Source organism: Pempheris klunzingeri, chromosome 4 (genome assembly GCF_042242105.1).
Source record: "Pempheris klunzingeri isolate RE-2024b chromosome 4, fPemKlu1.hap1, whole genome shotgun sequence".
Taxonomy (NCBI): domain Eukaryota; kingdom Metazoa; phylum Chordata; class Actinopteri; order Acropomatiformes; family Pempheridae; genus Pempheris; species Pempheris klunzingeri.
In genome coordinates, this window is record NC_092015.1 from 19,047,614 (window position 1) to 19,075,132 (window position 27,519).

The 27,519-nt window shown below is 42.0% G+C and overlaps 3 protein-coding genes across 6 annotated transcripts; 1 reads left to right on the forward strand and 2 right to left on the reverse strand.

The window, feature by feature from the left end:
- Positions 1 to 632: 632 nt before the first annotated feature.
- rps6kb1b (ribosomal protein S6 kinase b, polypeptide 1b) lies at positions 633 to 8,714 on the reverse strand. The gene is made up of 15 exons (XM_070829220.1): positions 8,555 to 8,714; positions 7,320 to 7,363; positions 7,092 to 7,212; positions 6,865 to 6,933; positions 4,878 to 5,025; positions 4,674 to 4,731; positions 4,270 to 4,370; positions 3,964 to 4,054; positions 3,723 to 3,813; positions 3,497 to 3,604; positions 3,335 to 3,397; positions 2,914 to 2,991; positions 2,470 to 2,577; positions 2,196 to 2,308; positions 633 to 1,962 (listed from the first exon to the last, which is right to left on the reverse strand). The coding sequence occupies exons 1-15, from the start codon at positions 8,621 to 8,623 to the stop codon at positions 1,707 to 1,709; spliced, it is 1,518 nt and encodes a 505-aa protein (XP_070685321.1). The 5' UTR covers positions 8,624 to 8,714; the 3' UTR covers positions 633 to 1,706.
- An 889-nt stretch (positions 8,715 to 9,603) lies between these two features.
- Positions 9,604 to 13,001, forward strand: tubd1 (tubulin, delta 1). Its single transcript, XM_070829439.1, has 8 exons — positions 9,604 to 9,847; positions 9,935 to 10,082; positions 11,027 to 11,243; positions 11,345 to 11,576; positions 11,750 to 11,914; positions 12,087 to 12,215; positions 12,345 to 12,528; positions 12,644 to 13,001. Exons 1-8 carry the CDS (start codon positions 9,697 to 9,699, stop codon positions 12,744 to 12,746), a joined length of 1,329 nt encoding a protein of 442 aa, XP_070685540.1. The 5' UTR covers positions 9,604 to 9,696; the 3' UTR covers positions 12,747 to 13,001.
- An 809-nt stretch (positions 13,002 to 13,810) lies between these two features.
- vmp1 (vacuole membrane protein 1) lies at positions 13,811 to 27,460 on the reverse strand. 4 transcript variants are annotated; one of them, XM_070829702.1, is made up of 12 exons: positions 27,398 to 27,460; positions 26,755 to 26,862; positions 26,274 to 26,406; positions 25,834 to 25,924; positions 25,176 to 25,286; positions 20,875 to 21,042; positions 20,424 to 20,555; positions 18,689 to 18,769; positions 18,328 to 18,444; positions 17,041 to 17,102; positions 15,451 to 15,550; positions 13,811 to 14,874 (listed from the first exon to the last, which is right to left on the reverse strand). In XM_070829702.1, exons 2-12 carry the CDS (start codon positions 26,831 to 26,833, stop codon positions 14,731 to 14,733), a joined length of 1,218 nt encoding a protein of 405 aa, XP_070685803.1. In that variant the 5' UTR covers positions 26,834 to 26,862; positions 27,398 to 27,460; the 3' UTR covers positions 13,811 to 14,730. The 4 variants fall into 4 exon arrangements, with proteins under 4 accessions (XP_070685803.1, XP_070685804.1, XP_070685802.1 ...); XM_070829703.1 differs by lacking the exon at positions 27,398 to 27,460 and adding an exon at positions 27,281 to 27,362; XM_070829701.1 differs by lacking the exon at positions 27,398 to 27,460 and having other exon boundaries at positions 26,755 to 26,930.
- Positions 27,461 to 27,519: the final 59 nt, after the last annotated feature.

Sequence of the window (27,519 nt, forward strand, 5' to 3'; positions counted from 1 at the left end):
TTTGTTTGTGGACCTTCCAAGTCAATTTGTCTCAGCTGTCACTATAACACAACTATAACACTTCATCCTTTATCCTGAGAGCCTTTTTGCCGTCAGCATGGCACCGCTATGTTTGTTTTGATTTGCTTTGATAAGCACAATACTAGATGGTGTGACTGATATTTCAGCAACAGACATTAGGTTTTGTACTATTTTTGATTGTGGTTTCTGATTGGCTGCTTTAGTCGGCTAAACTGGCTTTTAGTTGGTAGTGAATTATTATTTCAGCTGCAGAAAAGTCAAAGGTTTTAATTTATCTGAATTTACCTCACAGCCCTTTAATTGAAAATATTTTTTCACAACTTTTCTTTAAGACAAGTCTAAATCCCCAATCATATGAAAGACAAGGATGCACAGGGTGATGGTAGAGGGAAGGCAGCAGTGCTCTATTATGTTCCAATGATGAACAAGATGAACTTTGACATTCAGAAAACGCAATGTTGATTTGAACCAAATCTTCTATGTAATTAAAAAAAAACGCACACTTCTCTAGTTGTTTTTCCTGATTATTGGCATACACAAAAGACAAAATGATTTTTTTTTTTTTTTTTTAAACATTTTATTATAATTTTCCTTGCTTTTCAGGATTTTTAAAATTTCCCTCCTAAACAAGTGAATGCTGTAAATGTTGCCCCAAAGTTTTTTTTGGAGCAATAAACCTCACAACTGCAGACAGTGTCCAGATCAACTGGTGCCACAGTCTCCGGTATGAATTCACTCCGGGGGGCCAGTTGAGGTCTGACTTCCTGTCACTGCGGAGGCCCACAGTCTCTTGGGTGGCCAGAGAGGGGCCCCACAAAGCAGCACCAAGATAAGTTTGGCATTGTGGGTGGTGGTGGTGGGAAAGTGAGACAGGAACGTTCGCATCAAGCTGAATTATGTCTGGTGATGCGTCAACTAATCCAGTGCTACATCTCGGTGTGGTACGCCTGAAGAGCAGATAACTAAAGCATGATTCCCACATCATACAAGCCATTCCACAAGTCATCCACAACACTAATGCCGAAAGAATGTAACAAGTCAACTTCTTTTTTTTTTTCTTGTTTAATTTAGGCTCTCTGATTCATCATTGATGTATAGCACAGTTAATGCATTATGTAAAACATCGTAAGACATAAAGCTATATTCATCAATACCAGAGCCTCTGCTTGTCAGCTGCTCACAATGATTTCCGAATTCATTTCATTCAGAGCCAGGAAGCATTTTTGTCTGAGCAACACGGTCAGAATCTCCCGATGAATGCAGTTTCCTTACTGGAATTCATTCAAATAGCACAGAGCACTTTGGACGTCATCTTGTATTGTAGGCTCATTACATTTTAGAGTAAACTACGTGATGCGTTATCGCCACTGATTTCCCAATGGCACAAAGGCTGTAGCTCCTCAAAAGATTTCCAGTCCTACTAGTCCAGTTCAAAAAGGGGGAGCGTCAGAAGGTCATGAGACCTGAGGTGTCGGAGGAGAAGTGGTGAGACGGTGATGTCGTCGGTAGCACTTTTAGTCCCACACCCACTCACATACTCCAAGTTGTGACAGTATATGTAGTGTGCGGATGTGCAATTTTGGATTTCAATTGTCTCTATCATCCATATGTTTTTGCTTTGTTTCTTAAAAAATATCAACAAAAAAAAAGTCACGAAATAAACTCTCCTAAAGAGGTGCGGTGGGTCATAGGTTCATACGTAGATGCTCGGGCCGTTTGGCCACGACGGGATAGGCTTGCTGCTTCATGTGACCCAGGTTGGCCCCGGCAGGCTGACGGATGGGGAGAGGGGCCGAGGCCTCGGAGCTTGTTGTGACGTCCATTTGCTCTGGAGTGGACAGATCCATGGCCTGGTCCTGAGGTGACTGGAGGACACTTGGTCCTCCGCCGGTGAGGAGGGGGCTCCGGGCCCAGCAGTCCGCCCCTGAGAACTTGACTGGGCTGAAAGAACAGGAAGGAGAGGAGGCAGGATGGCATTTGTAACAATGGCAAACATGGAAGATGTATATTTTTGTTATGATATATTTTATTTTCATGTGCAACAAAGTGAGGCCAGATCTCTTGATGACAAATGTCAGGAATGAAGCCAAGACCCACTGTGGGGTGTGATGCCAACCAGTGCATGATTTGACACATTTGTCTCTGCAGTTGCTGCTGCAGACACCCTGGCATACCTGAGAGGTGTTCTTGGGCTGCCCACGATCCGTCGAGGTGAGCGGATTTTTGGCTCAAATGAGAACTTTTCTTTGATGTTGTCCAGGACTGAGGGGGCGACGTAAGTGAAACCCTACAAGGCAAAAATGTCAGCGACAAACACAGGTAGAGTTGGTCACGCAAGAAAGAAACGATTGATTACTATGACAAAAAGTTTTTCATTTTTGTGATCAGACAGATTCCCTCTGTGAGACAATGAAACAAAAGATGGCAAAATGTAGTCAGAGAAATTACCAGGAAGGCCTGATTGGCGCTCTCACTGAGGGTTGAGTCATCCGGACTGTCCACTGGCGTCTGACTGGTGAACTTCGAGTCAAACTGACTCACGTCTTCGGCTGATTGCTGCAAAGATGGAAGAGAAGACAAACACAGGTGAGGAGGCGCGGCAGCATGAGATGTGTCAACTAACAGCACGTAGATCTGAAACCAGAGAAGACCTGGGTTCAATTACTAAAGCGTATTCAGTTTGTTAAATTAGGCAGGCAGCTAGACTTTAACCCTATCCTGATCTCTCTCTCTCAAAAAAAAAAAAAAAAAAATCGAGCTACTCAAGTGGCACTATTTGTGAACTGACAGAGATCTAATTTCAACTTTCATCATTCTCTAATTTCCCACCTAAAACTACAAGTAGAAGTGTCCACTTCTCAGTTCCTCGTGGTGTGCTCCTCTGATACTCACCAGGAAAGGTTTGAAAGGAGGCTCCACTTTCCGAGCCAGCAAATCCTCCCAGTTGATGTGTCGAAAGAAGGGATGAGCCTATGGGATGTATTAAAAACAGAGTGCTGCTGTATGAACAGAAGGCCATAAAACATCAGTGTGGGAAATTTTAAACAAATTGCATTTCATGCAGCCACAGCTTCTTCCAATAGAAGGGAGTGTTTTCACAAGTGCGCCTCGAGCTGAAAAAACAATGTTAATTTTCTCTTTTTACCCCCAGTTATTTTAGCAGCACTGATGAAAACACAACATTTGACTATTCTATAAGTCGCACATACTTAGGGCATTGTAATTTTAGCGTATGATACACAAGCAGAATATTGATTTTACTGCTCGGTGGCAGAGTTGGGGTGTTCTGACTGTGCTGTCTGCGTGTCCTCACCTGCACCTCCGTGGCGTCTCCTGCTCCGGCTCCCAGCCGTGACGAGGCGTTTCTCTTCAGCAACTGTACAACCAGCAGTGAAATGTCAGGCGGATGCTTACACAAAACAAGTCCACTCTTACTTTGGATACACAGAAGTAGCTTTAAACAAACAGCACATACCCGCTTCAGGAGATCTCTTGCTTCTTGCGTGAGGTAGGGGGGTAGGCTGAGCTTACACTTCAGGATTTTGTCGATGGTCTTTTTTCGGTTTTCGCCAGTGAACGGCGGCTACAGCGGGAACAGCGAGGAAGGATGGAAAGGGTTACTCAAACATTCCAAATTGTGATTCATATTTTAGAACAGAAAGTAGAGAGATTTTTTTTCAAGGTGGAAATGTTTGACTGACCGCTCCCGTGAGCATGTCGTACATCAGAGCGCCCAGACTCCACCAGTCCACGGCTCTGTTGTGTCCGCTTCTCATCAAGATCTCTGGGGCCCTGCAATCATTTGAGTGTACGTCTTAGTAATGAGCTCACGTTAATGAGTCAGCCGCAAGCGTGAGAGGAGGAGGGGAGCAAGCGTACGATTGAGTAAGGAAGCATATTTGTAGAAAACGAGATGAGACGCAACTTACATGTCTTACTTACATGTATTCGATGGTACCACAGAAAGTGTGGGTGACCGTGCCGTCATGAATCGATTCTTTACACAGTCCAAAGTCTGTTAACTTGACATGGCCTGGAGGGACAACGTATTCAGATGCAATTACTTGAGGATACACGTGAGAATATTTGCATTAAATCACACTGAGGTTATTTATCGGATGCGTGTGATATTTACATTTACGTTTTAAGGTTAAAGACAAGACAAGAAATGTAAGAACTTTTCCTGGACAAATCATGCAGGAAAGGTTTGAGTTCATTTCCTTCGCATGTATGCAAACGCAAACACACCTTGGTTGTTGAGCATGATGTTCTCAGGCTTTAGGTCTCTATAGATGATGCCCTTCTGGTGCAGGTGGCCCAGAGCCATGGAGATCTCTGCCAGGTAGAAACTATACAGAAACACAAAGCAAAGCAGTCAAAACAATCAACTTCATGGCGAATACAGTGATTTATTTCTAAATAGGGTTCCACCTGTCTGACACCCATATGATACAAATATACCATGTGTTTGTCATTCTAACCCACTGTTATTTGAAATGTAAGTACTGTTGCTATAGTTACTTGCTGTTTAATATAGTGCTGAAGCATAATTTGACACTTGCCGGCCAATCAGATATTTTCTACAGAAGACACCGACAGTCTGCCAATATGTCTGTGCATCCTAATTTAACGGGAAAATGAACAACACTCACCAGGCTGTGTCCTCCATGAAGATGCCCTCCCTCTCCAGCTGCATGAAAAGTTCTCCTCCTGCAAAAGTGAATACATGCTCATACTGTTAATATAGGTTGCATGCATACAGCACACATACACTCCTACCATCTCCAAGGTTCAGGCTGTGTAGCTGACCCTCGCTACTGACTTCTGGTGTGTGTGCGCGCATTTCTTGTACTCACCACTCAGGTACTCCAGGATGAGATACAGCTTTCCTCCTGTCTGGAAGGCGTAGATGAGATCAACGATGAAGGGATGCTTCACCTCCTCCAGGATGTTCCTCTCTGCCTTGGTATGAGCTGTGTCCTTGGCGTTGCGTACAATCATCGCCTGGTGCCGCAAACCGAAGAGGCATATCGGTGTTAGACAAGAGTGGTGACTCTCTTGGGCATGTTTTGATCAAAGCACATGTGAAATAGTCCAAACAAGGCGCTGTGTGCCAGCCTGGGAGCCTTGGGAGCCGCTTGCCTCTTTGTCCTACATTCCTAATAGAGAAAAGTTTCTACTTTACAATATCTGGGGGGCAGGGGTTGAGCGGGGCAGTTTAGGCAACTATGTCACTGAGACAGAGGAGCGGCAGTTCTTAATCATAGCTTATGTGCTTTAATGACCAAAAAAACAAGTTTGCTGTGCCCTGACAGCTCTCACTCAACGAAAAGCAATACTAAAGCTTAAAATCAAAACCACTTCTATGGAGCATAATGGTGTGAATAGACTGAGCACTGCTGTGGTTTTTTACGTGTGCAGAGCCAGGGCCTTCTGCTCCTCTCCATTGCTCCCGGTTTTGTTTGTTTGCTAACCACTTCTGTCAGTGAGCTAAAGAGCTGCCCGTCAGCAGCTATGTTGTCTCAGCTTTGAGTGTTAGAGGTATGACAGCAGATGGAGCTCCAACAGGCAGATGGAGGCTGTGAGAAGCCCTTTGATTTCGAGTGCGCAGTACAAGCCTGCTGACTGATCACTTTCTGTTTAGAAATTTGCTGACTTCACTGGACGACCGAAAAACTGTAAGATCTAACAATGCAACGCTTGTAGCCGCTGTAGCCCGCTACTTCTGCTGTACAGTCTGGGTTCATACTTATCGAGCCTCACAGAACTGTAGGTTAACCTGAGAGGAGGGATCAAAGTTCTCATTTAAGACTTAATGACGTGACGGGTATGTGACATATCAAAACACCAACAGGCTGCATTAGAAACAATGTGAAGCGGGACAATCGGAAATATTTACAGAATAACGCATTATGTCTCTTGTATTACAAGCTAGTTGCGCCTACACAGGCATAAAAATGACACACACTTTGCATGTCAGTATACCATAACTGTTAAGTCCCACATCTTTGCTGTAGCATTCTTATTTTTAAATTGAGTGTAAATTGCTATAACGTTTTCTGCAGTCGGCCCGGTTTTGGAGATGGAATGACTCTTTAGGAAAAATACTGAATGTTAAGATGTTTTACGTCAGTTCGATCTTTAAAAAAAAAAAAACGTGTTTTCTTAAAGAAAACCAATATTTTGTATTTGCGCTGCTTCTGGAATGTATTTTGCATATTTGCCTTATCACTGTCTCCCTGCTGGGAACTCCAAACAGGTTTGGACAGTTCTGCAGCTCTCCTAAGGCCTGGAAAAGACACAAATAATATCCTCGCTCGAGATAGTTGACAAAGTGCTTTCACTTCTAAGCCTAAATGCAGGGCTGCATACTATGTGCGCCTATGAGAATTCTGGGCAAGTCAGGACTGATTTCCTGCTCTGAGATGCTTCATGAATATGGACAGTTGCCCCGCAGGCCTTCATCAAAGCGGTGCAGCACAAACACTAAATGCTTGCCACTTTGAAGCTTAAGGATTGAAATGACTGGCTGGCATCTGGCAGGTCTTCAATGAGTCAGTGGGGTCATTTTAGCCAATCAAGCAGAAGCTTTGCAAATATCAAGCTGAATCTAATAGGCTGAGGCAGAGTGATTCGGGTGCCAAGGCTGCAGCAGCATCGCAGATGGCAATCTACCAACTAGCAGGAAAATCTTACCCCACCACTGGCTTCAAGGGCAGCCAATATTTGCAGACAGACGTGCCATAATGTTTATTTGTAATAACAAGCATGCAGTTATGTTAACACAAAACAAACTGGGAGCAGCCGCCCATCACTCTAATTGACGTGAAAAATGAAAAATACCTTTTTTAAAACTTTCATGGCAAATATTTTGCCCGCTGCAGCTCCAACAACTTTTCGAACTTGGAAAACCTGAACAGAAGGGAAAAGGATAAACAAGTCATTTTAAATAACTTAATCAACTGTTATGCATCAAAACTACTTACTTCATTATAGAGGAAAATAATCCAAAGTTTGTATTTGTGAAGAGTGTGTGCACGTCATGTGTACTTCTTGGGCACCACAAGTACCTTTCCATAACCACCTTTCCCCAGGACCCGCAGCAGCTCAAAGCACTCCGGCCTGATGTTCTCTGTTCCCTGATTGACGTTGTCCTCCGATATCTCAATCTTCTCGCAGTCGTCCATGTTGCTGCAGAAGCACATTTAATGCGTTGTGTCAGCACTTGTGTTTCACCACTTCAATCACAGAATCCTACATGAACACAAACAACTGAACAACTGAAAGTGAACACTTACAACTCAAATCCACTGCACTGGTCCATGATATCATTGAGTTGAGCCTGGAAGGAAAAAAAAACAAAACACAAAATCAAGTCATTAAGCGTCTTTGTTCAAATAAGGATCTGCAGGAACTGTGATGGAGAAAATCAAGAGCAAGTGTAAATAATATATAATGCACATAATATAGCATTATTATTATTATTATCAATAATAATAATAAATTACATCACATAACCACTAAAATAGCTATAATATATATATATATATATATATATATATATTTTTTTTTTTTTTTTTTTTTTTTTTTGCTATTTTCTGGTTAATGAAGAAATTGTCAGATTACTTGATAAAGAAGATAATATTTTTTTTAGCCCAACCTACATTATATCCAACTGCCAAAATAAGTTTGGCCAACATATGTGCCTGTTCACAAAGGTGTTTGGCATCACATTCACAGAGGAGCTGTGATGTGACACTGATAAACAAGAGCTGCTGTGATGACAAGAGTTGCCCAATCCATCCTGCATGAACAACATGGTGCACGAAGCCACAGAGTGGTTCATCTTTATGGCAAATATGTACATGTGTGTGCAGATATCCTCAGCACATTGCACTGTTTGTATCTCCTATTAAAGCACTGCACTACTCCTTTAATAGCAGGTGATGATGGTTTTGTTGTAAGAAGATACCCAGAGACGACACGTGCATAAAGCAGTATTTACTCATGATTTCCCTCATAATTGATCTCTTTTCCATTAAATGCTCAGTATAAGTCAGTGGTAGTGTTGTGCTGCTGCATATCAGACTGTATGTGGACAGAAACACACAGGCAGCAGCCTGAGCTCCACACTGTCCCTCTTGGAGCACCCAGCCAAAATAAACTGTTGCACCGAGCCACATTTATCACTGCAGCACCTTTGGCCAAGTAAGGCTCTGCTTGCACAACTCACACATGACAGCGCTGGTTTTTTAAGCGTAGCAGCGTTAAAAGCGCGTGCATTCCACCACAAGCCGTGGACACCGGAGAAATAAGGACAGAACAAGTGACAGCTCTGTCATGGTCGCTGTCAGGCTAACGGTGGCGAGCTAGCTTTAGCCTGTGCTAACCCTGTTTGAAAAGGCCTGAGAGCTCCGGCAGCCGGAGCAGGCCTGCGGTGGCAGGCTACCAGGCCATCAGCTAGCTGCTGTCTGTGAAGAGTTTCTGCCGTGACAACTCTTGCAGTTACGTTTAACATCTTTCGCTGAAGTACCTCCTCATTCTCATCGTCGGAGACATTTTCCTCCGGCTGGTCCAAATCAATGTCAAACACTCCAGCCATGGCAGCGCTTCTCTCGGATGGCTCTGTCACAGACCGCAAGAATAGCAGGACTCCCCCACCTCATGGACAAACACACTCCGCCGCCATAACCGGCTACTACACTGCGCATGCGCCCTGCAACACTGAACAAAAGGGGCGGTAACCTGAGCGGGTTGGTTTGATTGTATCACAATGGAAAAACACACACCACCACATTCACTACGAATGATGTGTAAATGTGACACAAGCATGGATCTGTAAAGATAACAAAACTCCTTTAAATTTCTCTAATGTCATCCATAACGGGATTATAACCACCCTCCGGTGAATTATTTTATATCCTGGTCCCTATCAAATAGACCTGGATCCAGAATAACTATTATTATTATTATTTAAATGCAATTGTAAAGATCCAAGTGCATTTAAAATAAACACACAGATTCTGCTGCTAAATACTGGAATGTTTTATGCTTAAATTGGTTCTGCTTTGTACAAAAATCATTGTAATCAGTGAAAAAAGACAACCATCAGCAGTCATGTTTAGTAATAATTACTTAATAATTAATTATATCACTACAACTATTACAACTACAAGTACTACTTATATCTCCTCCTGCCTACTGTAACGTTGTAAATGTCCCTATAGTGGGACTAATAAAGGAATATCTTGTCTTACCTTGTCTGATGATGATAATAATAATAATAATAATAATAATAATAAGAATAAGAATAATAAGAATAATACTAATAATAAAAAGAAGAAGAAGAATTATAGCATGTCAAATGTAAATTATATTCCATTGCTAATAAAATGTATTCATTCCCTCTTCTATTGAACTCAAAAAGTCGCAGGCATACCACACATGAAAATGAGTTTTATTTTGAAAGTTTTGACTGGGCCGGAAATGCCGTTCCTATTTCCTGTGACGGCAGACGGCGGTCCGGAAGCCGCCTTCAAATGAACCTTTTTCCTTTTTAAAGTGCATCTGTTCGGACAGCCATGAAACCTTCCGCTCACAGAGTGAACTTAGCGGCGGACCTCAGACTGTGTGCTCTCGTGCTCTGACCGGAAAACTATCGACCCTTCTGGAAACATGTCCATAGTTACAGTCCAGCTCGGCCAGTGCGGTAACCAGGTGGGTCATGAGCTCTTTGACACCCTCTGCAGCGACGCTCAGGAGGGACACAGGAAGGCGTACAGCGCAGCCAGCTGTGAGCGATTCTTCCACCAGACTGCTCATGGAGGTGAGACACTTGCTGCGGGCTAAATAAGTCTGGCTCCTGTCTGTGCTGCGTCTGTTTACCCGCCATGTCTTCCTGCCCATTAACCAGAGCTCGTTGCCAGGGCGGTGCTGGTTGACATGGAGCCCAAAGTGATCAAGCAGAGCGTGAGCAGGGCTGCACAGTGTGGCCGGTGGAGGTATGGAGAAACATCCCACTTCAGCCAAAAACAGGGCTCAGGAAACAACTGGGCTAATGGGTGAGTGACATTTACTCTGCTGCCATAGTAATATTAGTATACAGTAGCAAAGTCAAGCACTGTCTGGATCATCAGGGTTTTTTTTCCCAGAGCTTTCAAACATATCAGTGGTTGTCATGGAGATGAATCTGTGTACTTGTTATCATGTCATCCATCACATTTTTAGGACTTTTATAGCAGGTCTGTTTCCAAGTTAAATATGACTCATTGTGGATTGAACTGCACATAATTTTCTTGATCAAAGAAAAGCATCAAATACTCACATCTGAGAAGCTGGAAGCTGCAAAGGTTTTCACCTGGAAAACCACTGAATGATTTGATTTGATTGATCAAAACAGTTTAGTTTAGTATTTACACTTATGAAACGCAGTAGCACCTCCTGAAATGTTAAGTTACAGCTCTACAGTGTTAAGATTAAATTCTAGAATGTTAAATTACAATTCTAAATGTTAAGTTGGGTTAAGCTACAGTTCTAGAGTGCTGATATTCCACAGTGTATAAATAACAGTTGCAGAATGTGAAGTTACAAGTTACAATGCTAAGTTACAGTTCTAGAATGTTAAATTGAAGTTCCAGAATGTTTAGTTAGGTTAGATAACGATTCTAGAATAATAAATTACACTTCCAGGAAAAAAAAACCCCAGAAGAAACACAAAAGCAACCAAGTGCACAACGGTGTCCAGCTTATTGCAGCATGGCTCAAAAACCGATCCATAGACAAGTTTGGTTTCCTTTTGGAGATTAATTCCATACCTAATTTACTCTGATCCACCCAAGATACGAACAATATGAAAAATACTAAAAATATGTCAAATGCAATTTATAGTATGGTTGATATGTGCATTTCTTTTCACAGACAGCTTAGATGCAGAAACAGTACGTTTAGAAATAAATGGAAGTGGGGGTGGAGGGAGGCTGGTAATGTGCTTCTTGTGTCACACCAGGTACTGCGTCCACGGCCCTCGTCACAGAGACGCGGTGGAGGAGCTGCTGAGGCGGGAGGTGGAGCGCTGTGACCGGCTGGCTGGGCTCATGGCCATGATGAGTGTGGCAGGAGGAACAGGGTCAGGGGTCGGCACCTACGTCACTCAGTGTCTCCGAGACATCTACCCCAAGTCCTTCATCCTCAACCACCTGACCTGGCCGTACGGGACGGGGGAGGTATGGGGGCTGCTGTCAAGTGGATCGACTTCAGTGCTAGTACAGAATATTGTGCTATTAAAAATCTTTTTTTTTTTTCTTTCTTTGGCCTGTTCTTTCAGGTGATCGTCCAGAATTACAACTCCGTGCTGACGCTGGCTCATCTCTACCAGCTGTCAGACGCTATCCTGGTGCACGAGAACGACACGGTGCACCAGATCTGCAGTCAGCTGCTTAACATTAAACACATCTCCTTCAGCAATGTCAACAGGGTTATCGCTCACCAGCTGGGCAGCATCCTGCAGCCAGCGCTCACTGGTGACTCCCATGGTGTCTACAGCAGAAATCCTCTGGGTGAGACGCTAAGCACACACACACACACACACACACACACACGCACACACGCACACACGTAACACATACATTAACAAATCAGATGATCAAGGAAACCAGATGGTTCTGCTGAAATATAGGATTAAAACCAATTTGTTTTTTTAAGATTATTTTTTTTTATCTTTGTCTCTCAGGTGAGTTGGTGAGCACCCTCGCATGCCACCCAGAATACAAGCTGCTCAGCGTGTGCACTATCCCTCAGATGCCCAGTTCCTCCATAGCCTACAGCACGTTCAGCTGGCCGGGCCTGCTCAAGCACCTACGACAGATGCTCATCTCCAACACCAAGATGGAGGAAGGCAAGTTCGGTCATAATCCAGTTCATTTTTTTTCCAGTTTAGTTTATTATGGCAAGATAATTGCATGTTTTATTGAGTTATCGTACGGCTTCAAAGTCGAAACATCCTCACCTGTAATTGGTCACAAATGGTAAAACACTCATGAGGATTCCGGTTGTGTGTCCTGCGTCAGGTATCGACTGGCAGGTGCGTCCACCTGCAGGCTCGGAGCGGACCAGGAGTGTCACAGGACCCAGCTTTAACACGTCTCTGGCCAACCTGCTGATACTGAGGGGGAAAGATGTCTATAGTGCAGACACAGGTCAGAGAGACGGTTGAAATGTAGTGATCTTTATTTAAAGGAAAAATGCTTTAATTCCTCACAGATTGTCCCTGATAAATCCACAGGGGTCATGAAGGAGACGGATAATGAATTATATTGTGTCCACAGGTGGCTTTGAGGACCCAGCCCTGTACACCTCCTGGCTCTCATCAGAAGATGCATTCAACTTGTGGAAATCCCCTGTGCCTTTTGATAAATATGAGAAATCTGCCACGCTGGTCAGTAACAGTCAGGCTCTGCTTAGACCTCTGGATAACATGGTGGGAAAAGCCTGGAATATGTTTGCATCCAGGTGAGTCGGCCATTATAAGCATCGCAACTGATTATTGATGAAGAAAGGTTTAGTATTTGGTTGTTGGATTAAATGTCTTTTATTCAGTTTCCCTTTTTTTTTTCTCCTGTTACAGGGCTTACATACATCAGTACATTAAATTTGGAATCTCAGAGGAGGACTTTCTGGACAGCTTTACATCTCTTGAGCAAGTCATCTCTAGCTACAGTCAGCTGTAGACAAAGACTTAACAAGCACCACCTTGCCTTTGGACTGTATGTAGGCAAGAGAATACCGTTATGAGACACTGGATGCTTACTTAAAAATGAACAAGTAAAAAAAAAAGGTTTACTAACTGAAGTAATTCATGTAAAATGTATCATTGAGGCACACATTTTCCTTTTCAAGGGAAAATGTAACAACTATTTTATTAAATTATATTATTGACTTGTGATGAGCTGCTGTTCCCAAGGCTTATATAAGAAAAGTTAAAGTGCTCAGAAACCTTCGTCAGTTTGAGGAAGATCATGTAATGTGAGTAAAATCCCCAGAAAGGTTAAATCAACAGGAGCCATTATAGTTTGAAAATGTGAAAGTATGCAAGTGTATTCATCAAATTTTAGGAATAGCAGAGCGGCACAAAGAAAAGTGACAAGGCATCAGTTAACATACTTTTCATCACTTTATTGTTCAATAAGTTTTCGTTATATTTCCAGAGGTGGAATGCTCACTGGTGCCACTGAAAACAGGTCATTGTATCCACGAGAAGGAGCAGCTGAAGTGCAGTCTTGGTACGAGCCAAGCAACAGAAATGAAATGCTGACGGTCCACAACTTCAGCCAGCTTACAGACAGCTGCTGCCGTGCTAATTTAAACAGCCAACACCAGTCTGATAAGCTAGCTGATGGGGTGGGAAAGTGGTGTCACTTCTTCTCCAGAAAGCTGGAGAGTCAGCCAGAATCTTCCAAGCATGTTTCAGGCAGGACTTATTGGACTTGGTAGTCGGGAAGGCAGTCACTCAGATGAAGAACCCCACAAAAACAATTTAACTGTAACATTCCAAGAATTACTAAAAAGGTATTAAAATGAAAAACAAATGTGTTGAGCCGTTCACTTACCTTTAAAGATGATCATTTGTTAGAGAAATGCACATTAGCTGGTTGAAAAAAGAAATTAATTACAACAGTGTTTAAACATCATAAGATCAAAACAGAGCTTATCAGGATGAACATTGTCGTTAATCTTGTTCTACAGGAGAATACAGAAAAATGACAGACTCAGACTTGGAAACAAGTGCCATGATTTCCATGTTTTATATATGATTTGATCCAAGGTTCAACCTAAATGTACAGAATAGAATTGGGACTAATTAGCTGAGAGTACAATGTCACTTTACAAATGATATCATTTTCTTTTTTTTCTTTTTTTTTTTGCTTTTGTTCAAGTTAACTCATGTCCACACAGACCATTAGAATAGAAATACATCTGCGCATACTGTCAAAAAGAGATTAAGATATTTACACAATGTGCAAACCATCAATACCACACTGTTTTAAGTTGATATTGCTTTTTTTTCACGATTTTAAATCGACAATTCCAGAAACCAAAAACAAAATGAAGAATTGGTCATGGTCTATTGTTTAACAGGACAAAAACATGAGGAAAATGAAACCCTGAAAAGAAAGACCGTCCATAGCAGTTATCTTGGCAGCACACTGTACAAACAATTCAAGATCCATCCATACATAAATGTTACAAAATTAAATAAAAATCAAGTCAAGAGTTATATTCAGGGGAAGTCGGACCTTCCCGTCTTGCATAAGGCATAGCATCTGATGGGCACTGCCCGGTCACAGCAGTCACCACCAAACCGCTGCTTTACTTCTGAGGTCAAAGAATGGGTTAATTTAACGTTAAAGTAACATGTTGAGATCAGCGATAGAACCAATCGCACTACGCACACCTAGAGAGTGAGATGAGAGGAAGAACTACAAAACCTGAAGAGAGACAAACAAACAGCACATACATCCTCAAGAGCGCACACACACCGACAAATAGTGCCTGTTTTTTTTTCTGGTTTTTTTCTTTGAGCGTTCAGCCTCTGAGAATGGATGGGGGTGAGGTTTGTTGTTAAGTTGTGAGTGGCCGAGGCAGAGTGGAGGGCTCTCAGCAGCATCAGAACAAACACAGTCACTTGGATGTTTGTACTGCTTTGTCTCGTCATCACTTGGTTTTCTCCTCAGAGTGCCTCTGCTGCTGCAGGCGCTTGGCGTAGCTCTGAGCCATGGAGTTGACGATGGAAATGAGAAAGTAGCCGACCATGACCAGCACCACCTTCTCAAACACCCATGACAGCCAGTTCTCATCCTGGAAACCCAAAATCAGGGTGCATATGCTGTTAAGTACCATCATACAAGCATACTGTACTACATACTGTATTACATACTGTACACTGTACTACATACTGTATACTGTACTACATACTGTACTACATACTGTATACTGTACTACATACTAGACTGAAAATCCTCTGCTATCACTCATTTACAGAGTTTGTCCACCAGAGGGCAATAATGATTATATTAGACTGTAAAATATCTTGTTCAGTACATATATAATAATACGATTTAAGGATATTTATAAAAGTGTTTGTTGTGTAATTATGTTTGAAAAGAGGCCAGTATAACATTATGTGACTGATATTGGCCTCAAAATTCAGGTATCTGTTGGGTCTTACTAAAGAAATTCCCAACTCCAATGTTGCTGCTATTTTTGGTTTTGCTTCCAGTATGGAGTATCTACTAACTAGTACTATGAAGCCTTTCCAGTGGACCACTTGAACGCTACAGCCAAAAACCTCACATACATATTGTTGTTAATTTTAAACGCATAGATTAATAAAAGGTCACTTAAAAGTCATGTAAAATAATGTATTGCTCGTACCGTTGGCGCACTTCCCCCAGCATGGTGCAGCTTGTTCCTTTGTGCTTCCAGGTACTGGCTGAAGGGCTTCTGGAGTGATGGTCCTACTTTGGGCACCGACCTGACATCGAGGCCCAGCACACATCCACACAATGGGAGAGAAAAGAAACAAAAGAGACACGGAGGAAGAATATTAATTCACTTACCCTTTAAGCACTGTTCCTTTGACATGGAGCCTTAAACTGCTAAAAACTCTGAGCAGCTCATGAAGGCTCCTCTTTCCCTGAACACTACCAAAGATCCTCACTGATCCACCAGTCAACCAGCATCCCTGTAACAGCTGCTGAAGGCCCCATCCTGCACATGGCTCCTATGCTGGAGCTTTCACCTCCTCTACTTAGCACTGTGAGCGGGAGCAGGCAGTAGAGAGGAATGAAGCACAATCTCCACAGCCCTCCTTTTATACTTCTTAGCTCTCTATAGGAGCCTGTGTCAGCCCCTACGATCAGGAAGTGAGTCGACATGATGTCATCACCTTTACCACCATTGCTGACTTCTGGGTGGAAAGATATCTAATCAGGGCGTGCTCGTGTCCTTATTAGGTAGCGTGGATTAGCGCACCAGGGGGCCAATCATAATGGGTACCATTTTATTAATTCATGTCATATAGAGGGAGGTGTTATAGTTTCACCATTTGTTCAGCAGTGGGAAAGTTCAAGGGGATCCCTACATGATGCGAAGCTTATTATTACCAGGACAAGAAAAATATACTGCAGGCTGTAGACACTCAGACTCAGCCTTCCCATTACATAAATTAAATACTGTTCCCGGTCAGGACATAAACATGTTGTCTAGACTAACAAGACTAAGCAAAAACATGAGAGACAATTTACTAAAAGGGAAGTGTTTTTGACTAAATCATACTTGTTATCTCGCTCACTGGACATGTGAGGACACATGAATATACACACAGCAGCTGCCAAAAAAACATCCTGCATCAGCACTGTTTGCACTCATCATAACGAGTCACCAGGGCCATCTGCATTTCATGGGAAAGAACTTTGACTTTTATTTTCTAATCAAAAAGAAACAGGACACTCGGTATGACCGTAGATTCAGTTCCAATTATGGTCAAAGTTACTACCTGGACATTACATGAATGAAAGTCAACATCTAACAGCCAATAGATCAATAAAAACTAAGCAGCTCCTGTGGACATGCCAATAGACTCTCAATCATGACATTAGTTTAAATTTTCTACTAACTAATTATCAATCAAATCTTTATTATCTCAAACTCATACAAATTTGCCAAACCAACAGTTTCAGAATGTCTTTGTCTATGATTGTTTCCAGCCTCACTGGGGCAATTCTCCATTCTCTCAGTCAAAGCTGAACTTGGTGAGTCAGATCAGCATGTTTAGATGGGACCTCACATGGCTGACCACCAAAAAATGCATGCATGTACACCCACGCAGTGAAAGCATTTATTCAAACAGAATCCCCAATCAGTGGTCAAAATGAATCAGCAAGTCTTAACCAATGCATTGTCAACCACAAAAGTACGTGATTAATGCGCACATGCACAATATATATCAAGACAGACGCTTACCCGATGAGTGACACCATCTGCACCACTATGTGCTTGCTGAACGTGATGATAACGAACAGTTTCTGTAGGGAAACAAGTGAGAGATTAATAAGCTTTAGAAGTGACTATTACAGGACATCAGGAGAAGAACAAATAATTAAGAAATCAATAAAGTGTTGTTAAGAGACATATGTGACAGACAGAGTGACTGATAGACATATATTGGAATTTTTCATTTTATCGGCACAGCTGTGGGAAATTGAGGCCACATCTGCCACTGTCCACAGACGCACTAATTACTCAAACCTGGCACTGAGCTAAATTCTGCGAGGGGCTTTGTGTGGTTTTCAAAGAGCCAAAGTAGGGGGTGGGGGGTGTTCAAAACCACAATATTCTTCTCCACTCCTGAGACTGATCAGCTTTAAACAGCATGACACATGGCCCCCCTGGATAAAATCAGACAGGATATAACCTGCGATGTCCAAGAGGTAAAAAAAAAACAAAAGTCAAAGAGTACCCCCCACAACCTCTTACTGTCTACTCAATTTCCTTCTTTTATGTCTACCTTCTCATGTCCACTCTACATCCTCCATAACCCCCTGCTGCTCGGCTGGCCCCTTTTGTCTGAGAGGCCTCAGACTGAGATCACTGGCTGGTACCACCACGAGATGGATAGGTTTAGTTTGTTAAGACATTCACCGACTCACCCGCTGACACAGACAGCCTCTCTTAGCATTGGCTTATATTAGTCACCGGTGTGGCAGACTCAACAATGCACTCCGTAATTACCAAATTTCTTTTGACCGAATGGACTTTTAAAAATCTAAACTCTTTTTAAAAGCTTCCTTCCTTTCATCTGGAGCCTGTTTATATGGTCTGGATGGAACCCAAAGCTAAAACCAGAGTAAGGAATCCTCAAAGGACAAGAGCAACGTCAGAAAGAGTTAATAAGAGCACAATTAGGAGTTTCTCACAGTCACCAACTCATGATCTAAGCGCTGGGTTTGATCTTAGCTCTCCCACACATTTTGAGGTTGTGGAGATTGTTCAAAGTGAATCAGTCGGCAGCGCATACGCTTTCCTCTTAAGAGTGGATTAAGAGTGGAAGACATGCATTCTTACGATGGGAACAAAGAATTGTGACGACCTGAAACAAAAAGGTGAGTCATATTGAAGCTAAGATGCAAAATGTGGTGTGTGCTTGTGTGGTTGGTGTTAAAAATGTAAAAACCTGGTGTAATTTCAGATACACTGGTCATTTGCAAGCTCCTTGGCACCTCTGGCAGACCGTTTAGCTGAGCTACTGACCTGTATATGCATCTTGATGATGGCTTTCCCAATTAGAGTTGCTCCAAAGAAGGTCCAGAAGGGAACCAGGAAATGACCACAAGTTATTCCAGCCAGGTCGAAGAGAGGATTAGGGATCTGAAACACGTCAGACAATATTACTGGTTAACAATAATAGTGATAAGAAGTAATAGTAGTGGTTCTTATAAACGTGTCCGGTTATAGGTTCATTTCCTACAACAGTTAACATCCACAGTGACAAATGGTTGTTGAAACAAGGAAAGACTTTAGACTTTGCAACATTAAGCTTTGATCACGCCTGTACGAGCATTTCAGAGACATTATACCATTATGACCAACTCTAATACATGAACAAACTTACGGAGGCACAAGCCAAGATGCCAAAAAATCCCACTTTCTGCACCATATGCTGGACCCCCAGCTTTGCTCTTGTGACAAAGTCCTACAAACAGATAAAAAGAATAATTAAAACACACATTACTGCTGTCAGATATGAATGGGTAGACTTTTCTTTTCCTTGTTAAAATCTTAAATCCAACTTTCACGACCCATAGTTTGTAAAACTTGCTACGCCACGCTATTTTAAATACATGGGCGACTCTAAACACAAATGACCCTTTTATTCTTTTCCTAAAATAGCCATGCTGTACCTCTCTTAGCTCTGTGGTTTTTCCACCAAGCCAAAGTGTCTGCAATGTTATTACAAGAAATGCAAGCCTTGGTGAGAGAACTGCGGTAAAATACATTCTATTTCTGAGCACTGAAAGTTGTCTTTTTTTTTTTGGTTTGGTAGTGTTGGCATTTAAACTGTGCCGAGGATCTTTTGATCATAAATCTGTCCCTGTGTCTGTGGTTACATTGAGGATCACAGTCAATGCAGAACACAGAGGAAGAAGAAGTTTCAAAAGCTGGCATCTTATCGATATCAAGCTTGGAAAGTATTTCAAATTTCAGTTTAGACCCTGTCCTGCTAAAATTCATATTCTTTTTCATGTTCAGCGGTCAATAATTGTGATGCATATTTTTTTATTCAGCCTTTTGTTTTCCTCATGTAGATATCCCAAAACCTCAAAGATACAGAATTAACGTTTACAAGCGACAAGTTCTGATTAGTTTAGCCAGTAATCCAAAGTCATTTTAGTCCAAAGTAGTCTATGCCAATTAATAATCAATAGTAGAATTTAATTGTTAATCAAAAATGCAGCTAAATAAATCCCCACATATTTTCATGTAAATGATGCTCTGTTTTGTCTAATGATTTAGTTTCTTTGTCTGCTTCTGTCGCATTGTTGCTTAGAAAACCTACAGAAAACACATGCCCATGATGAAAGACATGTGATGCGAGGGCGTGGCGAGCACGGCCTATTCATGATGGACAATATACACAATTTCTCTGATTTCTGTTGTGCTGACTCAGCATCTGATCTCAGCCATCTCCAGTCATGTGAACTTGGTTCCTGAAAGGACTGCCTGTCATTCAAATTAGAGGCCGCTGAAAAGAAAGAAGGGAGGGAGGGAGTCAGAGAGAGCGAAGCCTGAGGGATGATTAAAGGGGGAGCTGTGCTCAGGGTGACTCACCCACAAACAGACAGATTTACTGGAAGTGTAGGGAGGGAGGGGCTTCACTGAAGTCACATGGCATCTTAAGACCAATCACTGGACAGTGGCTCCATGGTCAGTTGTACATTATGAAGATGAGTCCAGATCAGATACATTCATATCATAAGTATAAGCATCTATGCTGATATGGAACCAGATAGAGGAAAAGATGCTTCAATATTAAGAGTGGTTGCTGTGTGCTTTCAATGGAAGCCAAGGGTTTGGGCCTGGCCTACCTTTTAGCACTAAATACAACAGATTTGGGGGCATTTTTTAACCTGCTTTCTTAAGCTTATGTTCTCTGGAAATTCAAGGTCACTGAATGAAGTGAAAAAAATCATATGCCATATGTTAAGGCTTCAGCTTTGGCCACTTCAAATCTAATAAAAAGGCACATCTGGGGTTGGTCATGCTTCTCTGTACTCATGTATGGCCACTGGAAATGGCCGACTCAATGGTTCTCATAATAGAAATGTATTTGAGTGTGCAACTCTGACCTGAGCGCCCTCGGCCTGTTCCAGCATCTCCTCAAACTCCTCATAGTCTTCGTCATCTGGGTCACCTCCTGACTGACGAGCCGCTCTGGCCATGAAGTATGGAGGCAGCTCTCCGATGGCGGTGCCTGCACCCTACGCCAACACAATTTAAAATGTACCACGTTAGTGTTTGCTTATTTATTCCCTACATTCACACACATAGGCATTTTCCTTTTTTGTTCATGCAACTGCTTTGTGAAAGTAACGCACACTTGGGCTGATTGTATGATACAAGAGAAGCTTTTTTAAGCCCTTGAAGCATGAAAACTTTTTGCCCTGGCAGACACATCTTGACAATTCTTGGACAAGTTTCCAGCAGTCACAATGCCACCCACTGCTGGCACTGACGAACATTCCTGCCATTTTTCACTGTGGATCACTGCATTTTCTCTTGTCTCAAACTACTACTCACCCACATGCAGGCCTCCAGGCGGACCTTTGACATGATTGAGAAGAGGGAGATGCTTCCCTCCACCCCGCCACCTTGGGGACAGACAAGCTGGTCTGGGTACGGCGGCTCTGGGAAGTCTGTGGAGCCGCACTCATATGCTGCCAGGGTTACTGATGCTATGTGAGGACCCTATGAGGAACAGATGGATGGGATGAGCTGCTTCACTGGACTGGAAACCACTGGGCTTACATGTGATTGAAAATGCAGAGCAATGGGATACACAATACACAATCCATCTACAATGGCCATGGATAGATTTACATATCACAACTATGATTTCTTCTATCTAAACATCTTGTATATTCTCAAAAGCAGCAGGTATTTTAAAAAGAGAAAGGTTCGAATATCACCAGTACTGTATCCAGTTATTTTCGCTTTCTCTTTAAAACTGAACTTGGTGACCTTGTTAAGGGTAGCATTGATTTCAGGACTGTTGTAGTGGACTGCATTAGTTTTAACTTGGTGTACCCAATAAATTGGCAACTGAGCATATAAATATCTAGTAATTGTGGAACCCTTAACAATAATATGCCTCAATATTGCACAGCCCTACACAAGTATTTGGTGTTAGATTTAAGCTGCTGTTGCATGGTTAAACAGTCATCTGCCCACAGGTAGTCACACAGTCTCTCGGGCAGGAAGGTATGTCATCATTTACCATTGTAAAGACGTCTGGTGAGGCCGAGCCACCTGGCCTCAATAACAGTTGGCCCACCTGTAACTACAACACAACTACTCCATTATGCCTCCTCACTGTGAGACGGGCAGCACTGACAGTAGATTGACAGCACACAATTAGTCTGTGTTAACTGCAACTGCCCCCCCCCCCGTAGTGACTCTCCACTTCAGTATGAGCACGCAGGAGGCTTCTTCAGTTTACAAAACACAGTCTGTTTCAGACCAAACAGAGCCTCACCCAGTGGCATGTCTTCATGAACCAACAAGTCAGCCCTAAACTGACTAAACTAACAGTGCTGTGCTGAAAACAAATTCATCAGGCAGGTCATACAGGAGCCCCGCAGTACACTTCTTTGTTCACTAAAGTCAGCAGAGAAGAACACTCTCCATACAGGCCAATAACCATTCAGCGAGTGGATTTCAGAAAGTAGACATCAAATGAAAACAATACAAATCATGTTGATTTAAGAACAAGGCCACTTTGAACCTTTGGATCAGCAAAACTTGTAACAACTCACAATGCAACGGTGCTAGAGGGGACAAACAGCCTACTGACAATGATTCTGTTCTTTGTGCTTTACCAGTAATGAGTCTAAATACGTAAAGGTTCCTGGAAAGCTGACACAACAGGAAGGGTTCTTAAAATGATTTATCGCCTTAGCAGCATGAATGAGTAAATTAAAGCAATCTGCTTGGACATGTTGACCTGTGGATGGTGCAAGAGGGAAGTTCATGGGAGTCTTTCCTGTGTGTCAAACATATTGTGATAAATGCTCTAAGGATCATGAATTACAACGGTAAATTTCATGGAAACCTAACAATTGATTTTCAAAATACCTTGCATTGGTTGTTACATATTACAAGTTACATTTTAGCCTGATAGTGGCAAGCAGTTATCAAAATTAGGAATCATCGTCTAGGCAACAAAAATCATGACAGTAATAGTCCAGTTATATTGTAATAAACCAAAGTGATGAAAGGACAAAGTGGTGGATTGACATCACCATCTTTGGCACCTACCATCATTATTACGACTGGTGAAAAGCTGAAATAGCTTTAAATTATCATCAACAAGTAAAAGCAACAATATAGGAGCATGTTTTTTCTCTCCTGTTGACCACAATGTTATGACCAGATCCCAGCACTTACATACACAGCAATGACCTCCAAAACGTCATGATGAATCATAAGATCATACTGCTGAGTGAATCCCCTTTCCCATGAGCACAATGATATCATCCTCTCTGTGGGGCTATCTAATAATGCTTCAGGCCTGAGCTAAATTCATAGTGTAACTGACTTTTTCCTTCGAAATTAACACCGGGAGTTTCCTGTCTATGGCTGACATCAACACTGCATAAGCAGTAGTGATAGGAGCTGAGCATGAACTAAGTTTCAGTGAACATGGGAAGAGGAAATAGTCTCCTTATGAGAACAGGGCTTATATCATGCAGCCAAGGATGTAAAGAAGTCTTTTACTTTTGTGTGAAAAATTAGAGAAGGTTACAGAAGTTTAGGGATGCGTTGTATGGTGCTCCAGATGTGCCTGATCGGGATGTACAGTGAGTCACACAAAATGGGACACAGGCAGCTTGACAGTGTCACTACATGTCTATGGACAACACCACTCTCATCAGAGAGGTATGCCCTTTCCTTAACACCCACATGGTGGATTAACAGCAACCTGAGGACCCTTCTGAATAAGAAACATGCCTTTATAACACGGGATGGGGGGGGGGTTAAAAGGGTATAAGTGTATCTAAAAATGGAACCTAGAGGACAGCAGAGGCTCCAACGAGAGGAGGTTGGGATATTAACTAGAATAAAATAAAAGGATGCCTGGAACACGCCTGGAGCCTGGAGTTTGGATGCCTGGAGTTTTGGGCAGATGGCAGATGTAAAGGAGAGGAACTAGGAGAAGACAAGTCCTCAACTTCTCCAAAAGCATAGCCCTGCACAGACAGCCCATGTTGAAACTAATCATATCTTTGGTTAATTAATCATGTGAAGTAAAAGAATATTTAAATTGCCACATTCTAGCTGCGGGGGGCACAGGAGCCCATCCACTAACAATGACAAAAATACCTACATTTCTAACAAAACTAATTTCTGATTTAAAATGAAGCAGAAAAAGGAAAAAAAATGATTAGCTTAGACTAAAAATAGGAGCTAGTCAAATGTGTTAATGTATGGACACGATGTTTTAATCATTTCAACGTGTGCAATGTCAGGTTGAGTATCATAAGACTTTACACTGCGAAAGATAGACTAACACCAGGTTGTTCCATATGGGGGTGATGACGGGCCTACTCATAGGAAGAAACCTCCCTCCCACAGAAAGGGGAGAGAGAATGAGGTCATGTCTATTGCGTTATTGTTGGACACAGTATATAAAGCAACTGAAGACTAGGCTAGACAGTTGAAGGCTATGAAACAGCTCAAGCACAGACATTGTGAGGTGTAAAGCATTAAACTGCTCATCACCTCTGAACAACAGGAAAAATCGCAGTTAGATCTTTTCCCAGTATTTCATTACAATGGAAACAGCTGACTCAGCTGGGCCGCATCTGCAGAGAACTAAAGCCACATCATCAGCCTAAAATGAACTATGTTGCAGAAGTTTGTCTTTCATTTCACTAAATTCTCCTTTTTACCACAACCAAGACATATGACATACATTTTAGTGACTCAGTCAGCGAGTCTGTGACTGCCTGTCAGGGAAAAACTACTCTTAACTTTAGGTTTGCCTCGGTCAGACGAGTGACAAAATGGGAAGAGTTTGAAGAAGAATGAATGAATATGGAGTATGACGCCCTCTTATGGGAACTACAGGGACAGACACATGTGGGCTATGAATTAAAATAAAGAGTTTAATGTAATTTATGTAGGTATACCTAGAATAAAATATCTTGTGGTGAACTTTGGGGAATCTACATCTGTAAATAAGTAATGATGGTTACCAGTTTCTTTTTGCAGCCTTTTGAACACTGACACAGGAGTCACATGTCAACCAGCGGAGCCAGTCTTTTGTTAGAAATATGTAAATGTAGTTCATGGGTACAATAGTGATAAAAACACCCAGCTGATTAGATTTGAGTGTGGCTTATGTGGAAAATTAAATGTATTTAATCTGTTTTGCATAGCTCCACTATTTTGTGTGCATTTACAGTGTGTAAAGTTGGGCAACTCAAATACTACATCAACATTTCCTGCTACTACTTTCACCTATTGCAATTACATGCTGCTCATTCAGGTTACATTTCAACATCCGCCCAGGGAAACATTTGCATGAACATGTGGTCCAGTTGAAACAAAATATATTTGGAGCCAGCATATGAGGGAGTGGTGTGTTTTTCTTTTTCCTCTCGAGCCTTTTGCTGCATTGCTCATTTTAAAATGGACTATTTCTTCAGAGCCACAGCTTCTCAAGAGTAAGGGGACTTTCTCCTTTTTGAATATTCTAACATGTAAAAAATGTTGCCTGGGTATTTTAAACATGTTTATCCCACTCTGTATTTTATTCCAGTTGAGTTCAAAAACTGGTGTGTAAACTTTTTACAAACCACAAAAGAGTGATCTCTTACCAGATAAAGGAGGAAGGTGTGCAGGCCAGTCCCGAGGCCTACTGAGGACAGGATCCCGAGGCCTACCCAGTAGGCACACCATAGGAACTTCTTCTCCAGGTACTCAACATACTTCAGTGACGAAATCAAAATAAAACAGATTAGTAGGCAGAGGATGCAGTAAATGCTTACTGTATTAAAAAACTTTCCAAAAACGCTATCTTTAATTAGTGCTAATTACAGTTGGAGCCTTTCATTGTCTCTTTAGGATAAAACCAGGTGCTCATATTCAACACACTTTTTACTTCAGAGCTCTTTCTCAGTTGTGGTCATGGTATGATTATAGCCAATATCAGCTACTTTAGAGGGACAACTTTTAATTTGTAATTTGCAGGAAGATGTTTATTCTATAATGAAGATTAGTGAAGGTTTATCGGAACTGTAACAGATCATTGGTCAGAGGAATTTGCAAAAAGAAACTTTGAGCCAACTGAGTGTAAGACCAAGGGTTACTTGACAACAGTCCACAACTCTTAATCTCCCAACATAAGCTTTTTTTCTAGGAAGGGTAATAGGTGGATCAAGAGAGACTTATCATTAACCTTTAAACAGGCTGGTGATGAAGCAATGGTGTTGATTATTAACATCACTTAAAAAAAACAAATCAGTCAAGCCTTACTTGTTGGTGTCCTCCCTCAGTGGAGTAGGCGATGGAGAATAGAGAACATAACACCAAAACTAAGAACACTACGCCTCTTCGCTGCCAAAGCCTGAACAATAAGGCAAGAAAATAACATGTCAACTATGAAACAAACTGCAAACATATGAACTGATCACCGCATTTTGCCCCAAAAATGTAAAAGTCTGTGATCTGTCTATAGTGTAATGTTATTCTCACTGTAAGCATTACAAGACCAGCTTCTTAGGGACTAAATAATTGCTTTTTTAAATCTTTTATGACTGTCTTAAGCCAGAGGGTCTGTCTGTTCTATCTGAGCAATAGAGCGCCACAAGAAAAACAAGAAGGACAAAAGGTCACGACTGCGTTTAAGCACAAGCATCCAGGCAAAAAGCAGTGCACTGACAAAGGCACACCAGGAAAACATGTTGACTTCTTACTTAAACGTCCACTCCTTTAGCTTGATGAGGGTCTCGAGGAGGAAATAATGTAGTGTTGTGACAGGCCTCCTCCATACCACCAGAGACAGACGATCCGCTTTATCTTTCTGTCGCCTCTCTCTTATTGAGGCCTCTGGAGAACAAGCAGAAAGGCAGTCACTGTGACACACTGTGTCTACATCAATTACTGCATCCAGTTGATTTGGTAATGCTAAATGCATGATACATGTGCCATCAAAAACCCTGGTTCAGTTGTTGTTGTTTCATCGTTGGCCAAGTTGTTTGCTCACTTGAAAACTGAGAGCACCCTAAAATGAGTCAGCTTAGGGTTAAGGCTTTTTATGACTTGCTCCAACCATGTGGTGATAGGCATCATTCTGTCATCAGAGATTACGCAACCTAAACTTTATAGGGACACTTAAGAGATATGCGTTCACTTCCCTACTGCACATTGTAAGAGTTGAGGTTTACCAAAACTAACCTGTAGACTTTCCATTGTGTCTGTCTTTAGCTCCTGCGCGTTTCTGAGGCTGTTCACAGCTCGCTCCATTCGCTGCCATGTCAGTGGATGTTTAGCAGGTCGGGCAGTCTAGGGCGAAAGAAAAAAGACAAGTTGGTGTCTCTTCAGCAGTGCTCCCTCCGCTGTTGTTTCACTTCCTACTGACGGAGATAACATAAGAGACACGATGGGACTCCTTATCAGCGTCTCTTTAGCAATAACATATCAGACTATCAATGCGAGCATTAAGTCAACAAGCCGACTGACATTAAAATGACATGATCATTATTAATTGAAAATATCAGAGCCTCCCGACAGGAACGTACAGTTAAGCCAAAATAACAGTGGTTCTGTAGGTCAATGTGTAACAAGATATGATGCCAAATGCGTGCACATCATGGTCCTCCACATGCTAACCGGTTAGCCAACATGCTAATGACTAAGCTAGGGACGTTGGCAGTCTCTACACCAAAATAATGGTTTTAAAACAAATAATGATTCGCCTTACTTGTGGGGAGATGTGTAAAAACTCCCCTTTTCGTTGTGCTGTTATAGTTTTTAGAAAATACACGTTTTATACAGTGGAAACAGACCGATGTTTGTTAAAATTAAATGACAGTCGTACCTCTTTCCTGTCCTCTTCACCCGGAAACATACGCCAGACTTGTCAAAGTAAAAGTATGCTGCGGTACCGACGTTAATAATTTGGTTTAAACAAGTTTGTTATTAACTTTATACGGTGAAATA